Raw genomic sequence first — 25,669 nt, forward strand, 5'->3', positions numbered from 1 at the left:
AAATTATGTCAGTGCTGAATTACCTTGGTGCTGGGCACTCCAGCACTATTAACCCCTACTCAGGTTTTAATGGCACCCTCTTTTTTGTCACTGAATGGCACTGAAATCCTGCAGTACCAGGAGACCTTCAAGTAGTAGCAGAGCCGGAGTCTCTGTTACTGTCTGCATTGCTGAAAATCTCTCCCTTGGCCCTGACTACCGCTGCTACAAGGAACTGAACACATCTTTGGCACCGAGCAAGACACATTCCCTTGTGCTTCCTGAGACCCCCAGTTAGTGTAACTCCTTTGGATGAAGAGTGTTTTGTCTCTTCATCTGATTCTAAAAATACCTGAGAGGGATGCCCTGTTTTTTCCCCATAGTCCTATTCAGATGAGCTTTATGGATCATCCATGAGGCCTTTAACTCCATATGTGCCTGATATATGAAGGGCTTACAGGGATAGACATACTTCTCGATACCCACCACGTTGGCCTTCAGATCCTTTTACTTATAAGGCCATGAAGGCATGTTACTGGAACATCTGTGGCTTCATACCATGCCAAACCACCTTTCTCTTCACCTTGTCAAGGGTAAGGACCACCTCCCTTGTTCCTTCTTGAGAAGATAGGGTAGCTCAAGTTTCCATCCAACAAATTGATCATACAGAGGAGTTACCAGAGGAGGAGCATCCTCCCATGAAACACACTATACCAACTGTTATCTCTTTGTTCCCAGACGAAACCATGGTCCCATCAACACCATCTCAACTAGACAATTATAAAAGCTTTCAATATTTGCTCTACTGGAGAGCAGATTCTCTGGAAAACCTTGTAGTAGTAGTACAAAAGCGCCCACAAGTCATAGATATACTACATATCTTCATGCCTAGTTGCCTGTTGCTACCTGTTAAAGAAGCCTTGTTAAAGCCAGCAAAGAACCTGAGGCAGACTCTGGCATCAGTTGTACTGACCTCTAAGAACGCACACAGGAGGTACCAGGTGCCATCCTTGGGATTTGAATATCTGTATACCTACCCTGCAGTGGGTTCACTCACGGTCATGGAAGTCCATGAGAGGAGTGAACTAAAGATGACCCCTGTCACATAGAGCCCTGTTAGAGATTCCCCTGCTTGGATACTCACCAGGCTGCTGAATTTGTGTCATATCACACTGGGACCATGTGCTTTTAAGCCCTGGGTCTAAGTAGGCTGTAGTACCATCCCTTCCCTTGTCCTCCTTGGCACATTTCCTAGGCACAGACTGTCTGTTACCCCTTCAGAAAATGGGGGCTCTGCGTCCCAGCTACTCTAGGCCTCCAGGACCAGTGTTGACCCCTCAGTTTCCCTAGTAGCTTAAGTGCATCCTTTCCCAGAGTTCCACCCCATGGTACTCTGGGTTTACAGTTTCAAACTTCAGATATACGTGTTAATGAGAAGCAAATAGACACACACCAAAACCTTGGAAAGGATTCCAAATATAGTTACTCTTCACTTAGCTCAGAAGATACACAGATCTAGACAAAAATAATGGAACACCTACATGCAGTTCCCTACCCCAGTTTTCTCACATCTCTGGAGTGTTCTCTGGGCTTAGCACAGAGGTTTCTGAGGAGTCCAGGATCACACTCCAGCACATGGCTTCTCTGAATCATGGAGAGTGTCTCTCTATGCTCTGTCAGTTTCCTTTGACCTGGTTCTGCATTTAAACAGGACCCTTCTGCTACACAAACCGTGCCTTTGTTTCCTGACCAAAGCTTCCTCCTCTCCTGCTCTAGGAATCCCTTGAACTTATAAGTCCTACCACCAACACCTGTTTCCTTTCTTCTACTGCTGGAGATTTTCCCACTACCACAGATCCTAGCCCTTGTCAGACAAACGTGGTCAGATTGGTTTCCCTAGGCTTCAGCTATTTTATTATTCATAGGTGTTTCCACCTGAATAAGTGACCATCAAAGTTCAATGGCCCACCGTTGTCCCTGGTGTGCCAGATATTCCAAAAGACCTTGTTAATTCATGAATGACACACCACACATTTAAGCGTCATATGATACAACAATTTCATAACATAATGAGATTAAGTTTATAGGTAGATTCCCCAAATCATCACAATACTGAAAGACAGAGGCAAAGCAACTTGATTTATTCAGAAGGAAGAAATATTTGTCAGCCAGTCTACAATCAAGAATTGCTAACTACCAAGCACCACTATCAAGATATGATTATCTAAACTGGTGTAAATTCTCAGACTTTGCTTATGCACTTCCTCAAGAATTGAAAGAGGAGTTCAAGTCTTTAATTTCCAAGGGGCAACTCAGACCCAAGATAGCTCTCCAGGCCACATTATAGGACTTTGCTACTGCAACATGGTCCATTAGAAGAACCTCCATTGCCCTGAGGACAGCATCCTGGCTTTAGTCTTTGGGCATGCTGAAGGAGATGCAGACAACAATTGAAGACTTCCCCTTTGAGGATGCTGAACTCTTTAGCACAAAGAAGGATGATGCTCAGCATTCATTGAAAGGTTCCTGGGCTACTCTTTGTTGACTAGAAATAGAGACACAGTAAAAAAAATTGGGGAAATATAGGTACTTATGGCAGGCATTCTTCATAAATATTCCGTAAGGATAAAGTCACCCTGAGACACCCCCCCCCCCATCCCAAGTTTTTGCATAAACTAATTGTCGATTTTCCTTTGAACTAAATCCGTTTGCTGGGTCCCCTCTCTCCCCCCGACTCGCCAAACCACATTCTAATCAGGGAGAGGCTAGTTTACATACATTAGATGTCTTTAGAGCACTTTTGTACTATCCACATAGGACTAGATTTAGTTTCCCCAAGACTTTTTATGGTATTTCCTGACAGATTAAAGGGGCACATTATTTCAACCCAGATGCTTTTGATTCGCGTCTAGTTTCATTAGCCAGTTCAGATTCCCCCAGCTCAGGTTAGGATTCATTCCAATAGGGCTCAGGCAGCATTTGCGGCTTCCTTGGGAAGCATATGCATTTCAGAAATATGCAGGGTTCAGTCCATATCTTTACAAAACTCTGTTCCCTGATTGAAGCCTCAAGGTATGATGCTTCTTTTGGTAGAGCTGTGCTACAATCTTTGTATAGGTAGACTCCAAACACCCACCTCCTTTTCATCAGGTCAGTACTTGTGAGTCACCAAGAGAGGAGTATGTATGGAAAATCACTCAAAGTGTAAGTATACAACATATACTTACCTTCCAGTAACTGTGGTTCTTCAAGATGCGCCCTCCTTCCCCACTGTTATGGAGTCCCTTAATATCTGGATTCTGTATTGAGAAAGGAACTAAGGAGTGGTAGGGCCCACTCGTGCCTTTGGTACAGAACATGGCATAGTTATCCAAAAAAGTCTGGTCTCGAGATCACAGGGTGCATGCACATCAAGAGTGGAGTATAGATATGGACAGCACATCTTGAAGAATCAAAGTTAATGTAAGATAAATCATTTCCTTCTTTTTAGAGCCTTTCTAAGCTGTTAGCCTCACTAATACATAAGTGACTTCCACAGCATAATTATACATGAGATAAAAATTACCTTTTTAATTTTTAAGTTTGTTGCCTCCTCCTTTTTAGTAACCCAAAGTGTTTAACAGCTATCTATTCTCCTTTTTATTAGTTGCTTTGCTGTACTTTGATACTTCCACTGAGCAGTTAGCTTGCTTAAAATGTTGAAAGGGCAAATTCTTTGAGTATACAACATAATTACAGTGTTAACTTTAACACTCTCAAGATTAAATTGCCATCTGCTAGTGAAGATGTGTATTTTTCTGTACTGGAACTCTCCATGAGGGCTCAGTCTCTCTTGCCTACATTGGTATAACTAATATGAAATCCCTCATAATGCCCCTCTTTCGCCCAACACCCAAATCTTCCTGTTTCTGTTCAATTCCACCAAGTCCAATGGGTTTGCAGTTGAAAGGGATAAAGGGATTTACCCTCTCAACTGCAAAATGCACCAGCACTCCCCTGACAAGTACCCAGTGCTTACATCTCAGCCTTTAGAAACCATCCAATTCCTCCTGAGTATTTACTATCTGCAAAACAGGGCTGTGAAAGTTACATTCATGCTATGATTATAAATTGCTTTGTTATTTTAGTTAGCTAATAAATGTGAAAAGCCGGGTGTGTTTCTAAACAAAACTGGATTGCATCTTCTAAAATTTCTGTATTAGAAATTCAGTCAGAAGGATCATTTTTTACAATTAAATCTCCCATTTGAAGTCTCCAGTTTATGTACATTTTGTTTACATTCTTATCTATGAATTACTGTAGGCAAGTTGGGATAAAGGCTCCCTAATTATTATCATTCACAAAATTTTTATTCTTAACTCTGTCAGGAACTCAGACATATTTGGGAATAAAACCTGTGAGAAAACAAAATAACAGGCATTCAGCAATAAATTGTGCTGTGATATATGCTGCTGTTTTGGGAACCAAGTCAACTCCTATTAAAGTCAATGAAAGGACTCTCTTTGGCTTCAGAGCAGAGGTCCCCAAACGTTGGGGTGTCCCCCCCCAGGGGTGTGGGGAGGAATGTTTGAGGGGGTACACAGCAGGGCCTAGGCCAGCCTCCATGAGGAGCGGAGAGTAAGCACCACGTTTCCAGCCCTGCTCTGCTTCCGGTCCCACTCAGCCCCAGCCCACCTCTGCCTTCCTTCCCTCTCCACCCTCAGACCAGCTCCTCCTATAGCCCCAGCTCCACCCCCATCCCAAGTTCCATCCCCCAGCTCCACCTTCAGCCCAACCTCTACTGCTGAGGAAGCCTTGGCTGTGCAATAATGGAGGGCGTGTGTGGACAGATGCTGTTTATATGTTAAACTGTAAAAGTTTGTGCATCACTGCTTTAGAGAGTGAGTTAGAACTAGCCCATTGTGGTACGTGACAGTTCAAGCCTATGTGAGAGTAAGATGGAGCCCTATATCTGTGTTCTCAAATGAAGCTCTCTGCATCTCACTCAAACAGGTCTCTCTTCTTCTTCTTCTTCTTCTTCTTTTTTTTTTTTAATCATCATTTACATGAATCGATAAGATCTTCTGAATTGATAGAGGAGGATCTGTACTGCTTAAGAATTTATTTTGTGTATAGCATTTTATACTGTGATTTTTAAATGAATTTTATTAATAGTTATCTAGTTTTATACTGCATAATGGCTGTGCATGGTGCTTTACCATATTTAATTACGTTGAAGGTTGTCCGGAAAACTGAAGCATGAGAAAAATTCTGAGGAGAACCCAATCAGCAGAAATTACACAGAAGAAATAATTCACATGAAATTCTTAGAATCTCTCATTATTATGTATGTGTGTGTGTGTGTGAGAGAGAGAGAGAGAGAAAGAAATGAATGGCTGCCTGAGCTTGTTTATAATCTGTGAGCACAGACTCTTCCATTCCCTCCTCCTTACTCGACCATGACCTTTATTCCAGCTATACTTTTAGTTCTTCTTCCCTTCTCATTCAACCAATACCTCACATTCTCTATCACCTCATTTCCAATGCACTCTCCCCATCTCATATCCTCTTCCTCACTTTCACTCAGTAATTGACCCAGGCATCTTTATCTCAAATGACTCTTTCCCCTTGCTGGGCAGATGGGGTTATTTGCTCCCTCTACCAGACAATTGTATTGTGTTAAAGAAGCTCTCTTGCATGACAGATATTGGTCAGTGTGCAGTGCCCACCGGCAAGTTGCGTGCCTTATAACTACATGGCTTTGGGAAACCTTGATTACTACTAATTTTAATTATATAGTGCATGAGTGACTATGTGAAGCCTGACGAGTTGCTGACACAAAGCAGTGAACCACAGATGGGCCACTGTGTCACAACATTATTATAGCATAAGGGACAAAGACTAAAACACAGGCCAGTAACCATAATGCAAGCAATATAAATCCCCATGAGTTTATTCAGTTAAGGAGTAATTAAAGTCCATTGTTCAGCAGGCTGGTGAGGCCCTCTGGACCCTATCTTGTTCTTCAGGGATTTTTCTTCCCATGCTCAGTCTTCGTGCAGCAGACACCACCTGCTATTTTAAGTGCTATTTTTTCCTGTGTGTCCCTGAAAGAGAAAGGAGCCAGTAATTATAAAAGCCCCAGACTCCTCTTCTTTCCCAGTTTGTTTTGCCAGACAGGCTTCCCCCCGGTACCAGAGCACCAGCCTCTCTTGGCCTACTGCTTTCTCTTTTCTGTAGATTCATATATTTTTAAGGCCAGAAGGGACCTTTATGATATAGTCTGACTTGTGACAGGGCCTGTTCTGAATCATGTCTTGCGTCCACCCCTCAGGTAAGGGGATAAAACTTCTGAGGACCAGTTGCTGTTCTTTTTCTTGGCCTGAAACCCAGTCAGCCAGGACTAAGTGTAAGGGGAGCTCTGACAGTCCATTCTCACACAAAATGCAGATGGGAAAAACAACTAACTTCTTCAAGAAATGTGTCCCTATGGGTGCTCCACTGTAGGTGTATCTGCACGCTTGCGTTTCTGATCAGAGATTTTAGGCAGCCCAGTGTCTGTTCAGCCTGCACATGCACTCTCCCTCCCTCATGGTCTGCCTTGAGGCTATTTAGCATTGCTTGGGTGAACCCCCCTCAGTTCCTGCTCGCCCCCCTTTGGCTTCCATCGGAGGGAGCAGTTGTCTCTTCCTTATCTGCATCATTAGCATAAGTAGTAGCTGTTTTTGGTTCTTTGGTTCTCCTTAATAGTTAGTGTTTCCTTTTTACCCCATTGAGATAAAAAAAAAAAGAGGAAGAAAAAGAAAGTTAGGCCATGTTTGTGCTAACACTTATGTCGGGGGAAAATTTTGTCGTTCAGCAGTGGGGGGGATCCCTACTGAGCAGTCCCTACTGAGGGACATAAGTTTTGCCAGCATAAGCACTTGCATGCACAGCACTATGTTGGAAGGAGACGCTCTTCTGTGGACCTAGCTACTGCCGCTCATTGAGCTGGTTTTATTATGTCGACAGGAGAACTCTACCGCTCTTACAGCAGTACAGCTGTATCAGTACAGCTGCGCCACTGTAAGCTTGTAAGTGTAGACAAAACTTTAGTTTACATTTCCCTCTATGCCTGGGGTTTTTTCCAAGACTCTCTAAGTTCTTTCAGTTTAAAAAAGAAAAGAAGAAGAAAGAATTTTTTTCTTCATTCCTCATTGCTAGAGGGTGGTAGCCCACCCCCCTCCTAGGGGCATGCCTGGCTCGCCTGGCTTCAAGAGGTGCCTCTCCTGCAAGGAGTTGATTCCTGTAATGGAAAAACACTGTCACTGTGTCCAGTGCCTGGGAGAATCCCATATCCCTCAGAAGTGCTCTCTCTGCCATTAGCTGGTGTGACCCTAGCTCATAGAATCATAGAATATTAGAGTTGGAAGGGACCTCAGGAGGTCATCTAGTCCAATCCCCTGCTCAAAGCAGGACTAACCTCAGCTAAATCATCCCAGCCAGGGTTTTGTCAGGCCGCAGCTTAAAAACCTCTAAAGATGGAGATTCCATCATCTCCCTAGGTAACCCATTCCAGTGCTTCACCACCCTCCCAGTGAAAAACTTTTTCCTAATATCCAACCTAGACCTCACCCACTGCAACTTCAGACCATTGCTACAGCCTAGCTCCATCCTCCCTGGAACCCCCTTTCAGGTAGTTAAAGGCTGCTATCAAATCCCCCCTCATTCTTCTCTTTTGCAGACTAAACAAGCCTAGTTCCCTCAGCTTCTCCTCATAAGTCTTGTGTTCCAGCCCCCTAATAATCTTTGTTGCCCTCTTCTGGACTCTCTCCAACTTGTCCACATCCTTTTTGTAGTGGGGGGCCCAAAATTGGACACAATACTCCAAATGCGGTCTCACCAATGCCGAATAGAGGGGAATAATCACTTCCCTCGATCTACTGGCAATGCTTCTACTAATGCAGCCCAATATGCTATTAGCCTTTTTGGCAACCGGGGCACGCTGCTGACTCATATTCAGCTTCTTATCCACTGTAACCTCCAGGTCCTTTTCTGCAGAACTGCTGCCTAGCCCGTCGGTCCCCAGTCTATAGCTGTGCATGGGATTCTTCCAACCTAAGTGCAGGACTCTGCACTTGTCCTTGTTGAACCTCATCAGATTTTTTTTTCAATCCTCCAATTTGTCTAGGTCACTCTGTATCCTATTCCTACCTTCCAGGGTATTTACCACTCCCCCTAGCTTAGTGTCATCTGCAAACTTGCTGAGGTTGCAATCTACCCCATCCTCCAGATCATTAATGAAGATGTTGAACAAAACCTGCCCCAGGACCGACCCCTGGGGCACTCCATTTGTTACCAGCTGCCAGCTAGACATGGAGCCATTGATCACTACCCATTGAGCCCGATGATCTAGCCAGCTCTCTATCCATTTTTTAGTCCATTCATCCAACCCATACTTCTTTAACTTGCTGATAAAAATACTGTGGGAGACTGTAACAAAAGCTTTACTAAAGTCAAGATATATCATGTCCACTGCTTTCCCCACATCCACAGAGGCAGTCATCTCTTCATAGAAGTCACTTCTTCATAGAATCACAGAAGATTAGGGTTGGAAGGGACCTCAGGAGGTCATCTAGTTCAACCCCAGGCTCAAAGCAGGACCAACCCCAACTCAAGCATCCCAGGGAGGGCTTTGTCAAGCTAGGCCTTTAAAACCTCTAAGGATGGAGATTCCACAACCTCATGCCCAGAACCTTCAACTTCCAAGTGGGTAGAGTCATGGAAAAAACCAGCAGATTCCCCCCATAAAGGCTTGAGAAAAAGGGCTCCAAGCCCTCAAACTGAGTTGTTTGAACTGGGGAACCCATCTGGCTGGCAATCAGCCACCCGCGGAACACAGAAGCATCAGGATGCCTCTGTTATGAACTCTGCCACACCTCCTAGAGACGCCAGGGGCTCAGACTCTGAGGCAGCGTACCTCCCTCTAAGGACAAAGACAAATATCGTACTGCCTCTAAAGGCGCAGCAGCGAGAAAACCTTCAGTATCAGGTGCGACAAAGCTCTCATCTAGGGAATGCTCTGCACCTTCCCAACTATCGGTACCGACAATGTACCATGGACATGCCTCTGTAGCACCAAGTGAGCCAACAGTACTGAAAGAGTTTCACTACCCTAGAGACCTGGTTGGTCCCTGGTTGGGGAAGAACCGCAATCTCTATTACTCGGTACCGGGGCCCCAGTACTGAGCACATCTTGGCACCCGGAATTGCCCTTGGTACCAGGCTGTGTAGCACCAATACCCCTGTCTGTGCCATTCTTACCCCGTGACAAGTCTGACAGTGACCAGAAGGATGTCATTTCCCTGGCCTCTCATTGTAACCCACTCTCACGATACAGTGGCGCTCCTCAATTCCATCGAGCTGACGGGTGCCCTTGGGCACCCCCACCACCAATGCCCTTTCTGTCCAATGGCGACCTGTGGAATCCTTGGGTGATGTACAGATCCCATGCTTCATGGGCATCTAGTGTTTCTCAAAGAGAGTCTCCAGATGGTCTCCTACATCGTCACTGTCCAGAGCCCCTGAACCAGAGCAGGAGGTAACTTCTGAGGAACCACTTCAGGTGTTGGTGCATCCCGATGTTGTTGATCAGAGATTCCTACAGCGCAGTGCCTGTCTGGGCCACATATGTGTGGCGGGTGGTCTTGGTCTAACCCCCTCAGTTCTTTCTCAACCATCCCTGGCCTAAGACAAAGCTCCATAGCACTCTCCTTGTCTGAGAATAAAACCAAAGATAGTTAGTTTTAGTCAGAAGTTTAGTCATAAGATAAGTTAGTTAAGATAAGGCATAGATTTAAAAAAAAAAAAAGTGTTGTCTCTTTCTAGAGAACACAAAATGCCTGGATCACCAGGATTCACAAGATGTGAGTTATACAGAGATGCAATCCTGGTCTCTGGTGGACACTCTGTGTCAGGTGCCTCAGAGAGGGACATATCCCAGCCAAGTGCACCCACTACACTAATCTTAAGGTGAAACAGAGATCTCCACCTGAAACATTTTTATGGAGAAATCCCTCCAACCCACCTCAAAATATGATACCAGAGAAGAGGATGCAGACATGGCTCAAACCTCTACTGAGAGGGGGAAGAGTCCCGAGCTTGCCCGACGGAGATGCGCCAAAAAGAAAGCAGTCTCTGGCCAGGCTTTGCCCTCCCCCATGCTGACCACAGCACGGAAGAGCACAGTTGAAGCCCTAACTACCTACAGCACTGTTGGCACCAATACATCGGTGCCAGGTTGCAAACCGGCGTGTATCACGGCACCCTCGACATCGGCCAAGACAGAACCAAAAATCATCACAGCACAGATGGTATCATCATCAGCATTGTCACCAACCTCAGCACCGAAGAAGACAAAAATCAAATCCACTGTACCAACCGCCATACTGACTAAAAAGACCACCTCAATACCGATGGCACTGAAACAACAGCCACGGCACTGCACACGAGAGGATACACCTGCCATCACATTTGCTTCTCTTTGGCACCAATATATCACCCGAGCAGCAGGCATCACAACTACCAATCTCGCCTGTCATCACTCCACTCTCCAGCAATGACAAAGATGTCATTCAAGGAGGAGCTCATCCTTGGTCAGAAGGGAGTTAGTATTCTCGCCCAACTCACTAGCCTAAATCAAGAAAACCATGAAAGAGTGGATAGAACAAATTAAACTGTTTTCTCAGAGAACATTTCCCATACAATGGCCTCCATGGGATCCATGGGCATCATACAAAGCCCAGTCCGACTGTCCTACTACATCGGCCTCAGATATATATAGACTGAACCCACCATCTCCAGAACCATGGGAGACCCAGGAGGAGGAACTGGACGAGACACATGAGGGGGCACAGCAGGATTCCTCACCACCCCATAACTCACCCTCGTCTCCCGATGAGGTAATAATGCCACCACCACCGCCCCCTACCTCCCCCCCAGCAGAGGACTTTAAACAAATTCAAGAATTTCATAAACTCCTACAGCTAATACTAAAATTGCACTGCCCATTAATGATGCAATATTGCAACTGGCTAATACCATCTGGCAAACACCCACATCGACCCCACCAACCTGTAGGAGGACAGACAGGAAATACTATTTTCCCACAAAGGGCATGGAATTCCTCTTCACTCACCCTCCTCCTAACTCCCTAGTAGTCAACGCCATACAACAGAAAAACAAGCAATCGCAACAAAAGTCCATTCCACAGGATAAGGACAGCAAAAGATTACATCATCAGCAACCTGGCAATTCAGAGTAGCTAACTCTAACACCCTACTGGCCAAATATGATCATGACAACTACAGTAAGATCAATGAGCTGACACAGGACTTACCAGAGGACAAACAAGCATAACTAAAATCCTTGGTGAATATGGGCTAATTAATTTCCTGAACATCCTTGCAGCATCCCTCGACGTAGCAGATACGGCAGCTAGAACAACAGCAACAGCCATACTCTGTTGACCATACTCTGATGACCCTAGGAATCTACACCCCATCTTTTAAACGTAGGAGATACCAACCCTACCAGAAGAGAGATTTCTCCTCTACACGTCAAGAGAGGCCATATGACACCTACAGGCAGAAACAGAGACCACAAAGGAGGAGACCATCATCCAATCAATCAACTCCTCACAACCATCACAGACAAAGCAGGCGTTTTAAGACATTGGTCGAGGGTCTGAGACACACTCCAATGATAGCAACAATTACCATTTTCAGACATCATTTACACCCCTTTTACACCAATTGGGCAGCAATTACCACAGACAGATGGGCCCTAGAGATCATCCAACTGGGCTACTCCATCCTTTTCACATCCCTTTTAAGAACACTTCTCATGAGCACCTACTACAACAAGAGGTTCTTCACCTATTTCAACTGATTGATACATCCGTCGCATCAACGATTCCTCTGATCCACAGTTGGTACGGAACACTGCCAATACAAAGTCCTACCTTTCGGTCTATCCACCACACCACAGGTCTTTTCCAAGACACTCACAGCCACGGCAGCACACCTACGTTGACAAGGGGTGTTATTTTTTCATACCTAGACAACTGCCTCCTATGAAGCTCCACTGATGTGGAGGCAGTACACAATACACAAAAGACCATAGACCTCTTCCAAAGCCTAGGTCTACAAATAAACTACCAGAAATCGACCGCTTCACTGACCCAAAGACTGGAATTTATAGGGGCATACCTCGATTTGGTAATAGCCAGGGCAACGCTACTAGCGCAGAGATTCCACACAGTATCGAATCTCATTTCAGAAGTCAAGAACAGTCCGTACATCATAGCCCACAACTGCCTTCAACTGTGGGGCCTTATGGTGGCCACCACATTTGTCGTACAACATGACTGACTACACATGCAATGCTTTCCAGGATAGCTAAGCACAGAGTACAAACCAAGCAGGCACTCCTAAAAAAGCTATTAACATTACCTCCAAAAATCAAAGACTCTCTGAACTGGTGGACAAACCCAGACAACATCTGCAAGGGCATACCATTTCAAAGATACCCATCATCAGTCATAATTACAACTGATGCTTCACTCATAGGCTGGGGTGCCCATATGCAGAATCTTACCATTCAGGAGCAACGAACCCCACCAGAAACCCAGTTCCATATCAAACCTACTCAAACTAAGGGCAGTATGCAGGGCTTGCGCACACTTCTTACCACAAATATCAAACAAATCAGTCCAAATAATGACAGACAACATAGCCTGCATGTTTTATATAAAACTGATGGGGGCGCACCCAATCCCACTCATAAGACTCTGGGGAACTGGTGCATAAACCATAATATAAACATATCTGCCTCAGATCTCCCCTGGCATATGAATACAACAGCAGATGCACTGAACAAAAAATTTGACCTCCAGCATGAATGGGAGCTTAACGATGGGGTCCTACACAACATATTTCAACACCACAGCATGTCAACCATAGATCTGTATGCAACAGCAGTAAATCGCAAATGCAACCAATTCTATTCGAGAGCAGGACAAGGATACCAGTCCCTAGGAGATGCCTTCCTGCTCAAATGGGAATCAACATTACTAAACGCATTACCACTATTACCCAGGATAATAAGATTCACCGGGATCAGTCCTTGGTCATTCTGATAGCAGCAGCATAGCCCAGGAAACCCTGGTACCCTTACCTAATAAAAATGTCCATTTGGGCCCCCCAACAACTCCCAATACAGAGGGACCTTTTATCCCAGAACGGGGGCACAACACTTCATTCCAATCTAGATATGCTTCACTTGACAGCATGGAGGAATAAAGAGGACGTGTTCCAAACAAGTCCAACTCATACTACTCAATAGCAGAACGCCTTCCACATGCAAAACATAGATGCAGAAATGAAAAAGATTTCAGTCGAGCAAAACTCACTCAAGCGGTCTCAACTTCTCTACCTACCACTCGTACCCAAATGAGAACTAGCAATATTCTCAAACCCTGTCACCAAACACTTTGTAACAGGCCTGCAAAACATGTACCCAGAAATCCACAAACCCACACCAGCATGGGACCTAACCATAGTACTAAAAGCTCTCACACGTCCCCCATTCAAGCCCCTAGCCACGTGCTCACTCCTTCATTTGTCAATGAAGGTAACATTCCTAATTGCAATCACGTCAGCTAGAAGAGTGGGTGAGATCTCTAAAGACAAGGTCACCATGAGACTCTATCGAAAATGTCATCTTTCCATATGAACTAGGTCATACAACTTCCCATATTCTACCCTAAACCTTACAAAGACCAACAAGAGGCTAGATGGCATACACCAGTCATAAGAAGAGCACTTTCATTCTAGCTGGGCAGAACTAAAGCATTCCGTAAATCACCAAGACTATTTGTTTCCACTACAGAACGATCAAAGGGAACCACAATATCCCCACACAGACTATCAAAATGGATATCAAGCTGCATACACCTGTATTACAAACAATCCAAAGTAAAACTTACCACCTGTATTAGGGATCATTCCACAAGGGCGGTGGCAATCTCCATTGCATTTCTCAACAATGTTCCTATATTGGACATTTGTAGCATGGCACCATGAACCTCTGAATATATGTTCATAAACCACTATACCATCACGACCTATGCAGATGTGGACACACAGTTATGTTCCACAGTGCTAATATCAGACATCAGGTTCACTCCAATGTTCCCCCTGCCCAATGGAGCTGAGACACACCCATCACGCATGTGTGTCCCGGACAGGCACTGCAGCAAAAATCTCCAATTAATGGTGCTGGGGTGCACTGACACCTGAAATGGAACACCCATGTGGGGACACATCTCAAAGAACCTTGGTTACTGCACAGGGTGAGCAATTTTCTCTTTCAGCTGTAACTGACCCCCCTCACCCCCCGACTCTATCTTTATTGCAAAGAAAATCTTGCTTTGTTATATAGAAGTGCTGTATCTGAACATTGGATTTTTACTTTTGCTCACTGTTGGGGTTTTCATGTTGGGTGATGGAGAATTATTCACATCCTCTCCAACCTAATTCTCAGTGATATTGGGAATGGGGCAGATGCAGAGTGGGTAATTAATTTGCCAATCTAGTCAGGGGTGGGCGTTTGAGAGAACCTGAATAGGGTCCTGTTTCATCTTGCAATTTAGAGTGTTCACCAAACACTTTTTCTGGTGTTAATGGGGATGAAAAATGATGTAAAAAAGAACAAAACAAATCTGAAAATTGAATGGTTTCACCTGACTTTTAAACTTATTTTTATAAGTGAAAAACCATATCTCTATGTATAAGTTAACAGCTCATAGTATTCACAATTGTTTTGTTGTAAAATGGTTATTTTTTTAAAACAAAGCATTGTCTATCATTTTTAACTTTGTTCCACTCACACACACACACGAGTATATAACCTTTATAGACATTATTCATTTGTTTTCCAAATGCATTACATTCTTTTCAGAGTAAATACAGATTCATGAAGAACTGGCTGTATGGCTAATGTATAATGTGATAGAATAGGAATAGTTTATTGCATTCTTCAGAGAGACAAGGTGGGTAAAGCAATATCTTTCATTGCACCAGCTTCTGTTGGTGAGAGAGAAAAGCTGCTTCTTCAGCTCTGTTTAAAGTTGAAAGCTTGTCTCTCTCATCACCAGAAGTTGGTCTAGTAAAAGATATTACCTCACCCGCCTAGTCTCTAATATCCTGAGACCAACACAGCTAGAGTCACATTGCATATTGCATTCATTGGCAGGTTCTGTGGTTTAGAGCATGTGATTAGGGAGTTGCTGTGATTAGCTGGTGCATCTGAACAATTCTATTTAAACTGGTGTGTATCAGAGACCAGGCGACTGCAGACAAATGAGTCAGCACTTACAGAGGGGGTAAGTTAGGTATCAGATTTCTTTCAGTAGAGAAATCAATGAAGAATATTAAATGGTAGCTGTTTTAACCAATTTTATAATATGATTGGTGAAAATATGTTGTTTTTCTAAAAACGTGTTTAATAATCTCTGAGATACAATAGAAAATAAGCAATTTTAAGCTATTATTAAATTGCAGATTGTTTAAGATCATAAATTCTGGTCAGTCTTATTTCTGATTTTTTTAATAAAAATAATATAAATATAATTTAAAAGCTTTCATAGCCAGTGTTTAAATTTGACAATATTCAAGTAAATCATATCTTACTAAGATAAATATTCTAGCTGAAATATTTTGGTTGGTTGGATGTAATGTTAATATAACAGTAAAATATATATTAGTGTAGTAAATTAGCTTTAAAAAATTGAAGTCTTAAAAAGATCAGAATTGAACATATTTTAAAATGCTATATTTTGATTTCAAGAATACTTTAGTGACATGAAAAGCAGGACGTTGCAAAACACAATGACAAAAATAAATCTTGGCTTTTTACAATTATATACTGTATTTCTGATGATTTTTGATGTTCCAGATGAATTAGGTATTTGAGCCGAATGTAGATTCTCTTACTGTAAAATATTCTTATGGTGTATGTGTTTGTGCATATACAAAAAAACGTACAGCACTTTCAGCTGTTTCTGTTAACAGAATCAGTAGAATTGGACTAAGTGGGATCTCTTTTATACATACATTCCTGTGTTTATAGTGACTCATTGCATTTTCTATTTCTAAAACAAGGACTTAGCCTCTCTTGAGTTACTGGCATGTATAAATATCATTGCCAGAGTTGTGATAGCTATGCCTTGTGTGTATGTGTATGAGTGCAGTGAAAATAATGTGTTCTATTTCTGCCACTGTAGTCAAGAAAACCCATTAGAAAACCCTATTATTTAAGTAATATGTAACTGGGCCCTACGAGTGTGTTTTATGCTGATGTTTACCACAAAGCTCTGCCTTTGAGTTACTTTGATTTTTAACTAAACTTTATAAATCATATAAATATAACATCTCCTTCTTACCTCCTTCCTTGAAAGCTTGCAAAACTAGGATGGTTTGGTTACTACTGTAATTTAATAACAAAATTCAGTGAAATATGGCTTATGTGGGGTTTTTTATTTTCCTCTAATTCCTTTTGGTATTTTGAGGGGGAAATATTAAACTAGCCAAGTGATTCAACTTTGAGGAGTAGTTGCTGTGCATTTTATATATTTAGTGTTTATGAACATTAATATCTTTAAAATCCACCCTAAGTAATTTACATGAAAGATGAGTACTGTATCTTTCGATGACATTGCAGCATGTCATGGCATTTCACTTTATGGCTTTTAGTAATATACAGGTACATGTATTATTCTTTTTTTACAATGCACTCTCTTTAACTGAGCACTAGTCAGGAAATCAACTTAATGGGAATGCTTCTGAGGTAACTAATCTCCAATGTTATTCAGTGGGAAGAATTACTACTTAATAGGAACAGTAATAATGTTGGCTAAATGGGAAATAAGATGCAGCCCTTCCCACTGAATATAACTGGGATTTCCTGTTCAGTGCAGAATTTCTGATCCCTGCAGGATCTATTGTGGAACTTGTAAGCTTTTCAGGAGCTATCTTTGGAAAATAGAAAGTTCACTGAAATACAATGATAGGTATGACCTTTCGTAGTGCAGTCCAGACCACTGAGGGACTGTGTCGCCCTGCCATGCAACCTTACAATGCCTTGCTGCTGTAGCTCCCACCTGGGCCACTCACAAACAACCTTCCAGCAAACAAGTCAGGCCCTGAGTGTCTGTGTATTGCTGCAGTCTGCCAGCCACTCTGCAGTCACACTCTGGCTTCCACCACCCTTAGTTACCACATGCTGAGTGACCTGAACACACTCCAGATTCCCCCCCACAAAAAATGTGTTCTGTACTGCACTGTCCAGTCCTTTCCTGGACAGTTGACTAACTAAGGTCTGTTGTCCCTGTAAGGGAACAATATGCAACAACTTGCCACCTTAAATGGAGCTAGCTACAGAGTTCACAGCACTGGATTGATTAAAGAACAAAATCAATGTATTTATTTACAAAGAGTTAGGTCTTAAGTGAGTACGAGTATTAAGGCATTCAAGTAAAAAATTATTACGAGAAGAATAAAGATAAAATGCTTCCTAGTACTAAAATTTTACAAACTAGGCAGGTTTAAGGTAAAATTCTTACCACGTGCTTCCAACTGCATTAGAGGTGGATTTCTTTGTCATCTTATATGAAAAAGAGAAGATGGACAAGGAGAGAGAACTTAGGGTGTTTTTGTCCCTCACTTTTATAATTCAGTCACCCTTTGAAATACATTTCCCTGAGAATGATCTCTATATAAAGTTTTTTCCAGCTGAGAGCAAAGGGACACGGAGTCTGGTGCAGCAGAGGTTTGCTAAGGTGTTTGCAGATCTGTTTGTTTCTGCTCCCTTTCCTTGACAAAGAATGGCCACTTGACAGGTGTTTGTCCATCAGCTTTGATGACTGCTGGCTGGATGTCAACTTGTCCTTTGTTTTTGAGAAACAGGTTTACCCACTCCCCAGACATGTCTGGTTAACACACTTCAGTCATGATTTCAGCTTACGTTCTTAACGTTACATATAACGTTGTTACATACATTTTACCATGATATTATTGACCAGTTATTTTTTCAAATGATATCTTACAAGGCATATTTTATATAAATATTATTATAGTAGTATGTAGAGTGTGAATACAGGGGTATAGTCTGTCATAATAGGCCACCCCAATTAAGCAACTTCTGCTCCGTGTATCGTGGCTTTTTAGGAACAGTATTGTTCTGTGTTTATGTGAAAGATTTTCAAAAACAAAAATGGGAATTAGGTGCCTAATTATTTATGCCTTTTGAAAATATACCCTGTAACGTATTATATAACTATTTACTGAAGACTGTCATCTTATTTCTTTGTTGCTGCATTCTTTTCAGATGCTCATGTTCTGTTGAGATGTTAGCAATAGGTGGACACTTCAAATTATGTACATGGGGCAACAACTGACGCGTTTTGCCTCAAGATGCCAATAATTAATTCTTATTAATATTTAAAAATGTGCCTGAGGTTTTAGAAGTCTTGGTAGATTCATTTGTCAGTTCTGCAGCTGTAACAGTGCAGCAAAACTTTTTTATTATATTTATCTACATTCTCAGATTCATTTTTTGTTTTGTTTTTAAGGCAAGAAAATAAGACTATTTTAGATATATATATAATGCATAATATAAGAACAACGTCTGGGATCTGGGGCTCAATAATAGCATAATTTCAATGTGCTACAGGAAGTTTTTAAAATTCAGCAAAAAGATTACAGAGAATTATGGGAACATAAAAGTTAGAAATGGAAAAGACCAGTTGGATTATTTGTAGGAGGTCAGTACAAAATTATTCCATGCAATGATTTGCTAGTGTTTAGTCCTGTTTATTTTTAAGTCTCAAGTGATGGCCTTTCCACCAGATCTCTTGGGAAACTATTTCACAACCTAATATTTCTCACTTTTGGGAAACTTTTAGAAAAACACACAAAGGAATTCCTATTTGACAGAAATAAGATATTTTTTGTATGTGATAATTTTGTTTTTTGTTGAGTGATGGGATAACTAATTTCTTTTGGGGAAATGTTGCACTGAAATTGCTAATTAGTTGAACTATTAAGGTTGTGTTTTTATGTGTCTTGGGGGACAATAGAATAAGCAGGAGAGCATGATCAGAAGTAGTTTAAAACTGATAAAGACTATCCAGGAGCTAAATCAGGAGAGGAGTAGAGCCTATCTGCATGGAGTCCAGGGGTAGGTGAAATGAAAAAGGAGACAGAGATGAGGAAGCGTCAGAACTTAGATGCTCATTTGAACGTAGAGGTTTTAGCCAAGGAAGTTGAGGAAGGACAAGGCAGGACTGTATAACGCTCATTCTGTGTGCCCAGTGAGGAAATAACATTAGATGTAATTGTGAAGCTTTCTGATAAACTGTTTTAACTTAATCTTTTTTCAGGATTGTGAATAAACTTACTTTTAGCTTGAGATTGCATTAGAGGATAAATTCATTGTGGTGCATTCTCAAAGGAAGACAGCATAATCAAAGGAAAATGACCAGAGAAATTATTTTAATGATAAGATCTTTTAGAATCTGGAAAGAAATATTAATTACAGTAATTGTTTGCCATAGTTTCTTCTCCCTTTGTAGACAAAAAGACAAAACACGGACGGCTCTACCTACCAGGAATTATGGAAGCAAAAATCTTGCTAGTTGTGCTCTGTATGTAAGGCCCCAGAGCACTTCTTTCCTCAAGTCAGAGATAGATAGCCAAAGCATGAATTTATCTGAGAGAAATGAAATATAGCTAGGGGAAGAGAAAATTCAGGAGAAAGATAGGTGGGAGGAGAGAATTACAGGAACCTGATTTTTACTGCTTGATGATTCTTAATGTACATCCATCTTTTCCAAGTCTCCCCACAAAGACTGTATAAAACAGGGGTAGCCAATAGGTGGACCGTAGGCCAGATCTGGACCACCAGATGCTTTTGAACGGACCACAAAATCTTTTTCTTTACTTCTTGTTGTTGTTAATAAGAATACAATTTTGTCCCAAAAGTCACAGAATCCATGACTTTAATGGACCTCTGTGACTTCTTTGCCTTCTTTGCTAAGAGGCTACTCTGTGTAGCTTGTGTAACTCCTGTCGACTTCGTAACTTCCGTTTAGTGTGCCATCTCCACTGTGCTGTGCCAACAGGAAATGTGTACCTGTCGATGCAGCACTAGGCTTTTTTTGGAGGTGGTTTTAATAAATAGACTTCCGGATCGATTGAGTGGGTCTTCACTTCTGCTCAGTTGATTCGGATAGATCAATCTGATGGCAGTGAATTTGCCGCCAGCAGTGTAGACATACCTTAAGAAGTAGAATCCAGCTGTTAATATATATACAAGGAGATGACTGTCTTGTTGCCTTATGCCCACATGCCACCCATAAAGTGGATACATGTCTGGAGGAGTGACATTGGACAAACTCCCAGGTTTGGCATCTAACTTCATTGTACACTAAAATGCATTCTTTTCCATCTTACAATGGAAGGTTTGGTGGTGATGTGAACAAATGTCTCTCCCAATCTGTAGACATACAGTCTGTAAGACTGCAAAGTCTAAACTCATCCTCTTCCATTTGGCTTAATTTACATAGAAACAAAATAACACACATTTCCATTGAAATGTTCTCACCAGACTTGGTTGGTCCTAAGACTATTCCTCAATCAGGACTGTTCAGCCCACACCCCCAGAGTACCAGTGCCACCTCTCTTATATTGAGGTGGGGTGACAAGTGAACGTATTTGACTCTTTCCCAGCAGAATCAACTACTGCTCTTTTTTTCTCTTAAGTAATTTCTAATCCATAACAAAGTCTCTCTCTCTCTCTCTCCCACCTCCCCCACTTTATGCACTACTTGATTAACACTAAAAAAATTCTCTTAGATGAGAGGCAAAATCATTCTCTTACAAGACCCAGGACTTCCCTTTATTATTTGTTTCTACAGTGCCTAATAATGGGGCCTAGGTATAACTGTAATAGAGATAATAATAATGGTCCAGATAATGTTGTGAAGTTCCAATAAACATAACAGTTTTATCAATAATTCAGATACATTTTCATTAACATGATATTTTGTTTAACAGGTTCTGCTTTAGATCTACATTTTAGTGATATAAATGTTGCATCCTTAGATAAAGAATTAGAAGATCAAGAAAATAGTGACCTTGGAGTAACAAGTAAGAACTCCGTTTACAAAAGTTATCCATTTTCATGTATGTATTTAAAGTCTTTTTCTCCCTATCAGACTCTTACAGCTAAGACTCACATAGCAATTCATAATGTTGTGGACAGCCATACTATAACTTTTGGCCTTGATCTGGCAATTGACTCTGCCTGCATGGATCCAATTTCAGGTTCAGAGGCTTTGACTATTATTCTACAATTCTGTTTGGTGGGAAAAATTTGAACAAGATTGCTTTAATGAAAACTCCTTTTCCAACTCATTCCCAAATGCAGTATCTTTCTCAAGAAAGTCAAGTCCTTTGCTCCCTTATATTTTAAATTTCCTGTTTGTATTTTATGTGCAAGGATTATGAATTATGTTGAGATTCATCAGAGGCAGTGTTCAGAGTAAGCAGGACCTGACCATCTTGATTTTAAAAGTTTATTCTCTTTTTCCTTAATGAGTGACTAAAAGGAAACAATGCAAAGAATTAAATGAGTAAAATGATCATATTAGAAAGAAGGAATGACCAGTTAATTTGAAGGTCTGATTGGCTTTGCTTTACAGTGCTCATTCCTAGCTATCCACATCTTCCTCTACAATGAATTATCTCCTTTCCTGCTTAGAACTGTGAGAGAATCCTTCACCCAGTTGGCCTGTTCTGAGAAAGGAGAGGAAGAGACAACACAGAGGAAGAGTAGTATTGGCGGGGGAGGCGGGGGGAGAAAACTAGGGAGGAAGGGGAGAAAAACATCAAGGAAGAAACAGTTTTAAAATGTCACTTTTTCTAGATGAAAGCAGAAAAGTAAGAAGAAAAGAATGGGAAAATAAGAAGTCATTGTAGTCATTGTAATTTTTGCCAAATATTGTAGTTTTGCCAAATACTTAATTTGATATGCATTCAAAAGTGACACTGCCAAGAAAATAAGGATATATTTTCATAACATCCTCAGGGAGCAGTGGGAAACTAAAGCAACATTAAAATAATTTATTAGTGGGTTGCTAATCTGGTCCATGCTGGCTATTTCCTTATAGCATATATATTCTGTTCACATTTACCCCCTGCCTTTCTTAAACTTTTGGTGGTGGGGATACTGAGTGACCAGAGAGAGGGAAACATTGAGAGGATCTGTTTTGAACATATACTGTAGAAGGGAAAAGGCTTCAGAACCACTAAAAGTATTATAATTTACAGAGACGGAAGAGCGATAGGTGTTTTGCAGACAGTAAAAAGAATAAATATAATTTAAATAGTCATTGTAGAGGGAAAGTGTGGATGATGGAATGTAATAAAATCAGAAAGGTAGACCGCAGTGAACATTTTTCCTATCAGTTAATTCCATTAATTTTTATTAGGTTTTTAAGATAGATAATAGAAAATATTGTAACTATATCTTGTTAATACTTATTTGAAGGAGGCCTAAGATTTCTAATTTTAATGGAAGAAGTATATTTTAGAGAGGAAAAGGGAATAAAATTGGGATGAGTGTAGAAGGACATAAGCAATATGTGCTACAATGAAGTTACTGTGTGGACCGATGACATCTTGTAATCTGTCTCAGCTTGTTTACAGAAATAACTAGTATCACCTTTAGATTAGCTCTGGCAACAACTTTGTGTTTAAATTCCAGATTTTACATACTTTGTGTACAGTAATCTGTTTTATGGATTGTGATTCCTGTCATGAGAGCTGCAAACAGTACTGGTAGAGTGCCTTTCTTCAAAGTTTGAACACCTTATGCTCTTCTAATTGAGTGATTGTACCCCCAGTTTTCAATAAAGGGATACAACAGCAGGCCACTCCTTTGTTTCTGTAAGCACATAGTTTGACATGTTAGCTGTTACTTTTCTCTGATGTTGTTAGTGATGTTCCCCCATGGAAACCAGAAAATATGTCTGACTGTTTAAGTGTTTAGTTTACAATTTATCTCTGTTGCTGACCATAGTAAAGTTAGGTCTGTCCTGACTTATGCTGATGCAATAAATTTGTTGACAGGGATTTGATCTGTTGCCGTACATCATATCATTTCCCATGTGAATGGTAATACTATACAACCTCCAAAGTGAAGGATACAGTGAGTAATGAAACCTGTATGGGGAGAGTTCGTGTAGGCAGACTATATTTGCCCATGTTGGAACTTGTCTGGAAAACCTAATTTAACATCCCAACTCTTGTAAAAACGGCATGAGATCTTTAATGGCCACAGGTGGTGAGATGCTTGATTGTCTTCTGTGTTGAGATGACTGGCTTTGTGGATGTGGGAAAGCAGTGGATGTGATATACCTTGACTTTAGCAAAGCTTTTGATACATTTTCCCACAGTATTATATTCAGCAAATTAAAGAATTATGGGTTGGATGAATGGTCCGTAAGATGGATAGAAAGCTGGCTAGATCATCGAGCTCAACAGGTAGTGATCAATGTCTTGTTGGCAGCCAGTATCAAACGGAGTGCCTCAGGGGTCGGTGCTGGGGCCAGTTTTGTTCAACATCTTCATTAATGATCTGGAGAGTGGGGTGGATTGCACCCTCAGCAAGTTTGCAGATTCATTAAGCTAGGGGGAGTGGTAGATGCCCTGGAAGGTAGGGTGGGATACAGAGTGACCTAGACAAATTGGAGGATTGGGCCAAAAAAAAATCTGATGAGGTTCAACAAGAACAAGTGCAGAGTCCTGCACTTAGGATGGAAGTATCCCATGCACAGCTACAGACTGGAGACCGATGAGCTAGGCAGCAGTTCTGCAGAAAAGGACCTGGGGTTAACAGTGGATAAGAAACTGGATATGAGTCAGCAGTATGCCCTGATTGCCAAGAAGGCTAAGAGCATATTGGGCTGCATTAGTAGGAGCATTGCCAGCAGATCGCAGGAAGTGATTATTCCCCTCTATTTGGCATTGGTGAGGCCGCATTTGGATTATTGTGTCCAGTTTTGGGCCCCCACTATAAAAAGGATGTGGACAAATTGGAGAGAGTCCAGCGGAGAGCAACAAAGATGATTAGGGGGCTGGAGCACATGACTTACGAGGAGAGGCTGAGGGAACTAGGCTTGTTTAGTCTTCAGAAGAGAAGAATCAGGGGGGATTTGTTAGCAGCTTTTAACTACTTGAAAGGGTGCTCCATGGAGGATGGAGCTAGGCTGTTCTCAGTAGTAGTAGATGACTACTAGTAGGAGCAGTGGTCTCAAGTTGCAGTGGGGGAGGTCTAGGTTGGACATTAGGAAAACATTTTTCACTAGGAGGATGGTGAAGCACTGGAATGGGTTACATAGGGATGTGGTGGAATCTCCTTTCTTAGAGGTTTTTATGGTGTGACTTGACAAAACCCTGGCTGGGAAGATTTAGCTGAGGTTAGTCCTGCTTTGAGCGGGAGGTTGTACTAGATGACCTCCTGAGTTCCTTTCCAACGCTAATCTTCTATGATTCTGTGCTATGTGATTTTTCTCTCATCTGAAAGACAGTGATTGTCTTTTGCCATCATCCTCAAGGAAAACCTTGTTTCTTTTGCTGTATAAGTTGATGCATTACTGCACTATGCTCGTTTGGTATTTGTGAGTCTTACTTTTATAATGTTTGTAAAGTACTTTGAGATCTTCGTTTGGAGGGCATTCTGGAAATGTGGTGCATTAAGCCTTCCAGTCTTGTTCAGATTTTTACTGAAATACTTCTACAGAGGACCATATTTTCTTTCATGTCAAATACTTCCTGTGTGTGTTTGGGAGGTGGGCTGAGTGGCCAGGGGGATTGAACATGCATAGTGTCTGCATTTACATATAATACAGGTTGTTTACAAAAGTAAGAGAAATGATTAACCTTTTTATATGAGGATAGGGATTAGAGAGATCCTACTATGTTGCTTTGTCACTCAAAAAAAGTTTGTTTTTCTTCTTTACATAGGTCAAAGGTTACTGGGAAGTTCAGCTCCTGTCAATATTCCAGGTTCTGTTGTTCGTTCCTCATCTTTACATTCATCATCTTCCCTTTCAACCTCTCCACTCAGTTCTCTTTCACAGTCGTTGTCTCAGTCTTTTATTTCATCCACTATGGCTCCTCACCAACAGCAGACTCAGCCTTTGAAATCAGAACATAGTATGTTAGGCACTTCAGCTTCTTCTCATAATTCTTTAGGTAAGTCATTTGAATGGTTAAATCTTTTGTGTATAGTAGAAAGGGAGTCGATGGCAAATCAAATAGATTTTCAGATGAAGTCTGTATACGTTTCCTGTGACCTCTCATCTGAAGCCCAAGGTTCATTATTGTTATAAATAAGTCATTTATATTATTCTTTACAAACAACGTAAGACATTCATGCCTCAAAGAGCTTCCTATCTAAGACAGATCAGAAAAGCAAACACAAGACATCAGACAAAGTTCAGGGAAGGAAAAATGAGGAGAAATTATTGGCAATTGAGGAAGGAATAAAGGATTCCTGGAAATCGTGGGTTTAAAGAGGGATTTGAAAGCAAAGAGAGGGCACTTGG

At 41.5% G+C, this 25,669-nt stretch overlaps 1 protein-coding gene across 4 annotated transcripts in view; it reads left to right on the top strand.

The window, feature by feature from the left end:
* Positions 1-25,669, top strand: part of UNKL (unk like zinc finger) — a 133,423-nt gene that overhangs the window by 96,226 nt on the left and 11,528 nt on the right. For 3 of the 4 annotated variants that reach the window (XM_067534363.1, XM_067534365.1, XM_067534366.1), the window contains 2 exons: positions 21,114-21,206; positions 25,086-25,316. In XM_067534363.1, the coding sequence (XP_067390464.1) occupies positions 21,114-21,206; positions 25,086-25,316 (324 nt within the window). The remainder of the gene's footprint in view (positions 1-21,113; positions 21,207-25,085; positions 25,317-25,669) is intronic. The other variant, XM_067534364.1, reaches the window with a different exon arrangement.

Source organism: Emydura macquarii, unplaced genomic scaffold (assembly GCF_026122565.2).
Source record: "Emydura macquarii macquarii isolate MOO-44397 ecotype Brisbane River unplaced genomic scaffold, CSIRO-AGI_Emac_v2 contig_3390, whole genome shotgun sequence".
NCBI classification, from domain to species: domain Eukaryota; kingdom Metazoa; phylum Chordata; order Testudines; family Chelidae; genus Emydura; species Emydura macquarii.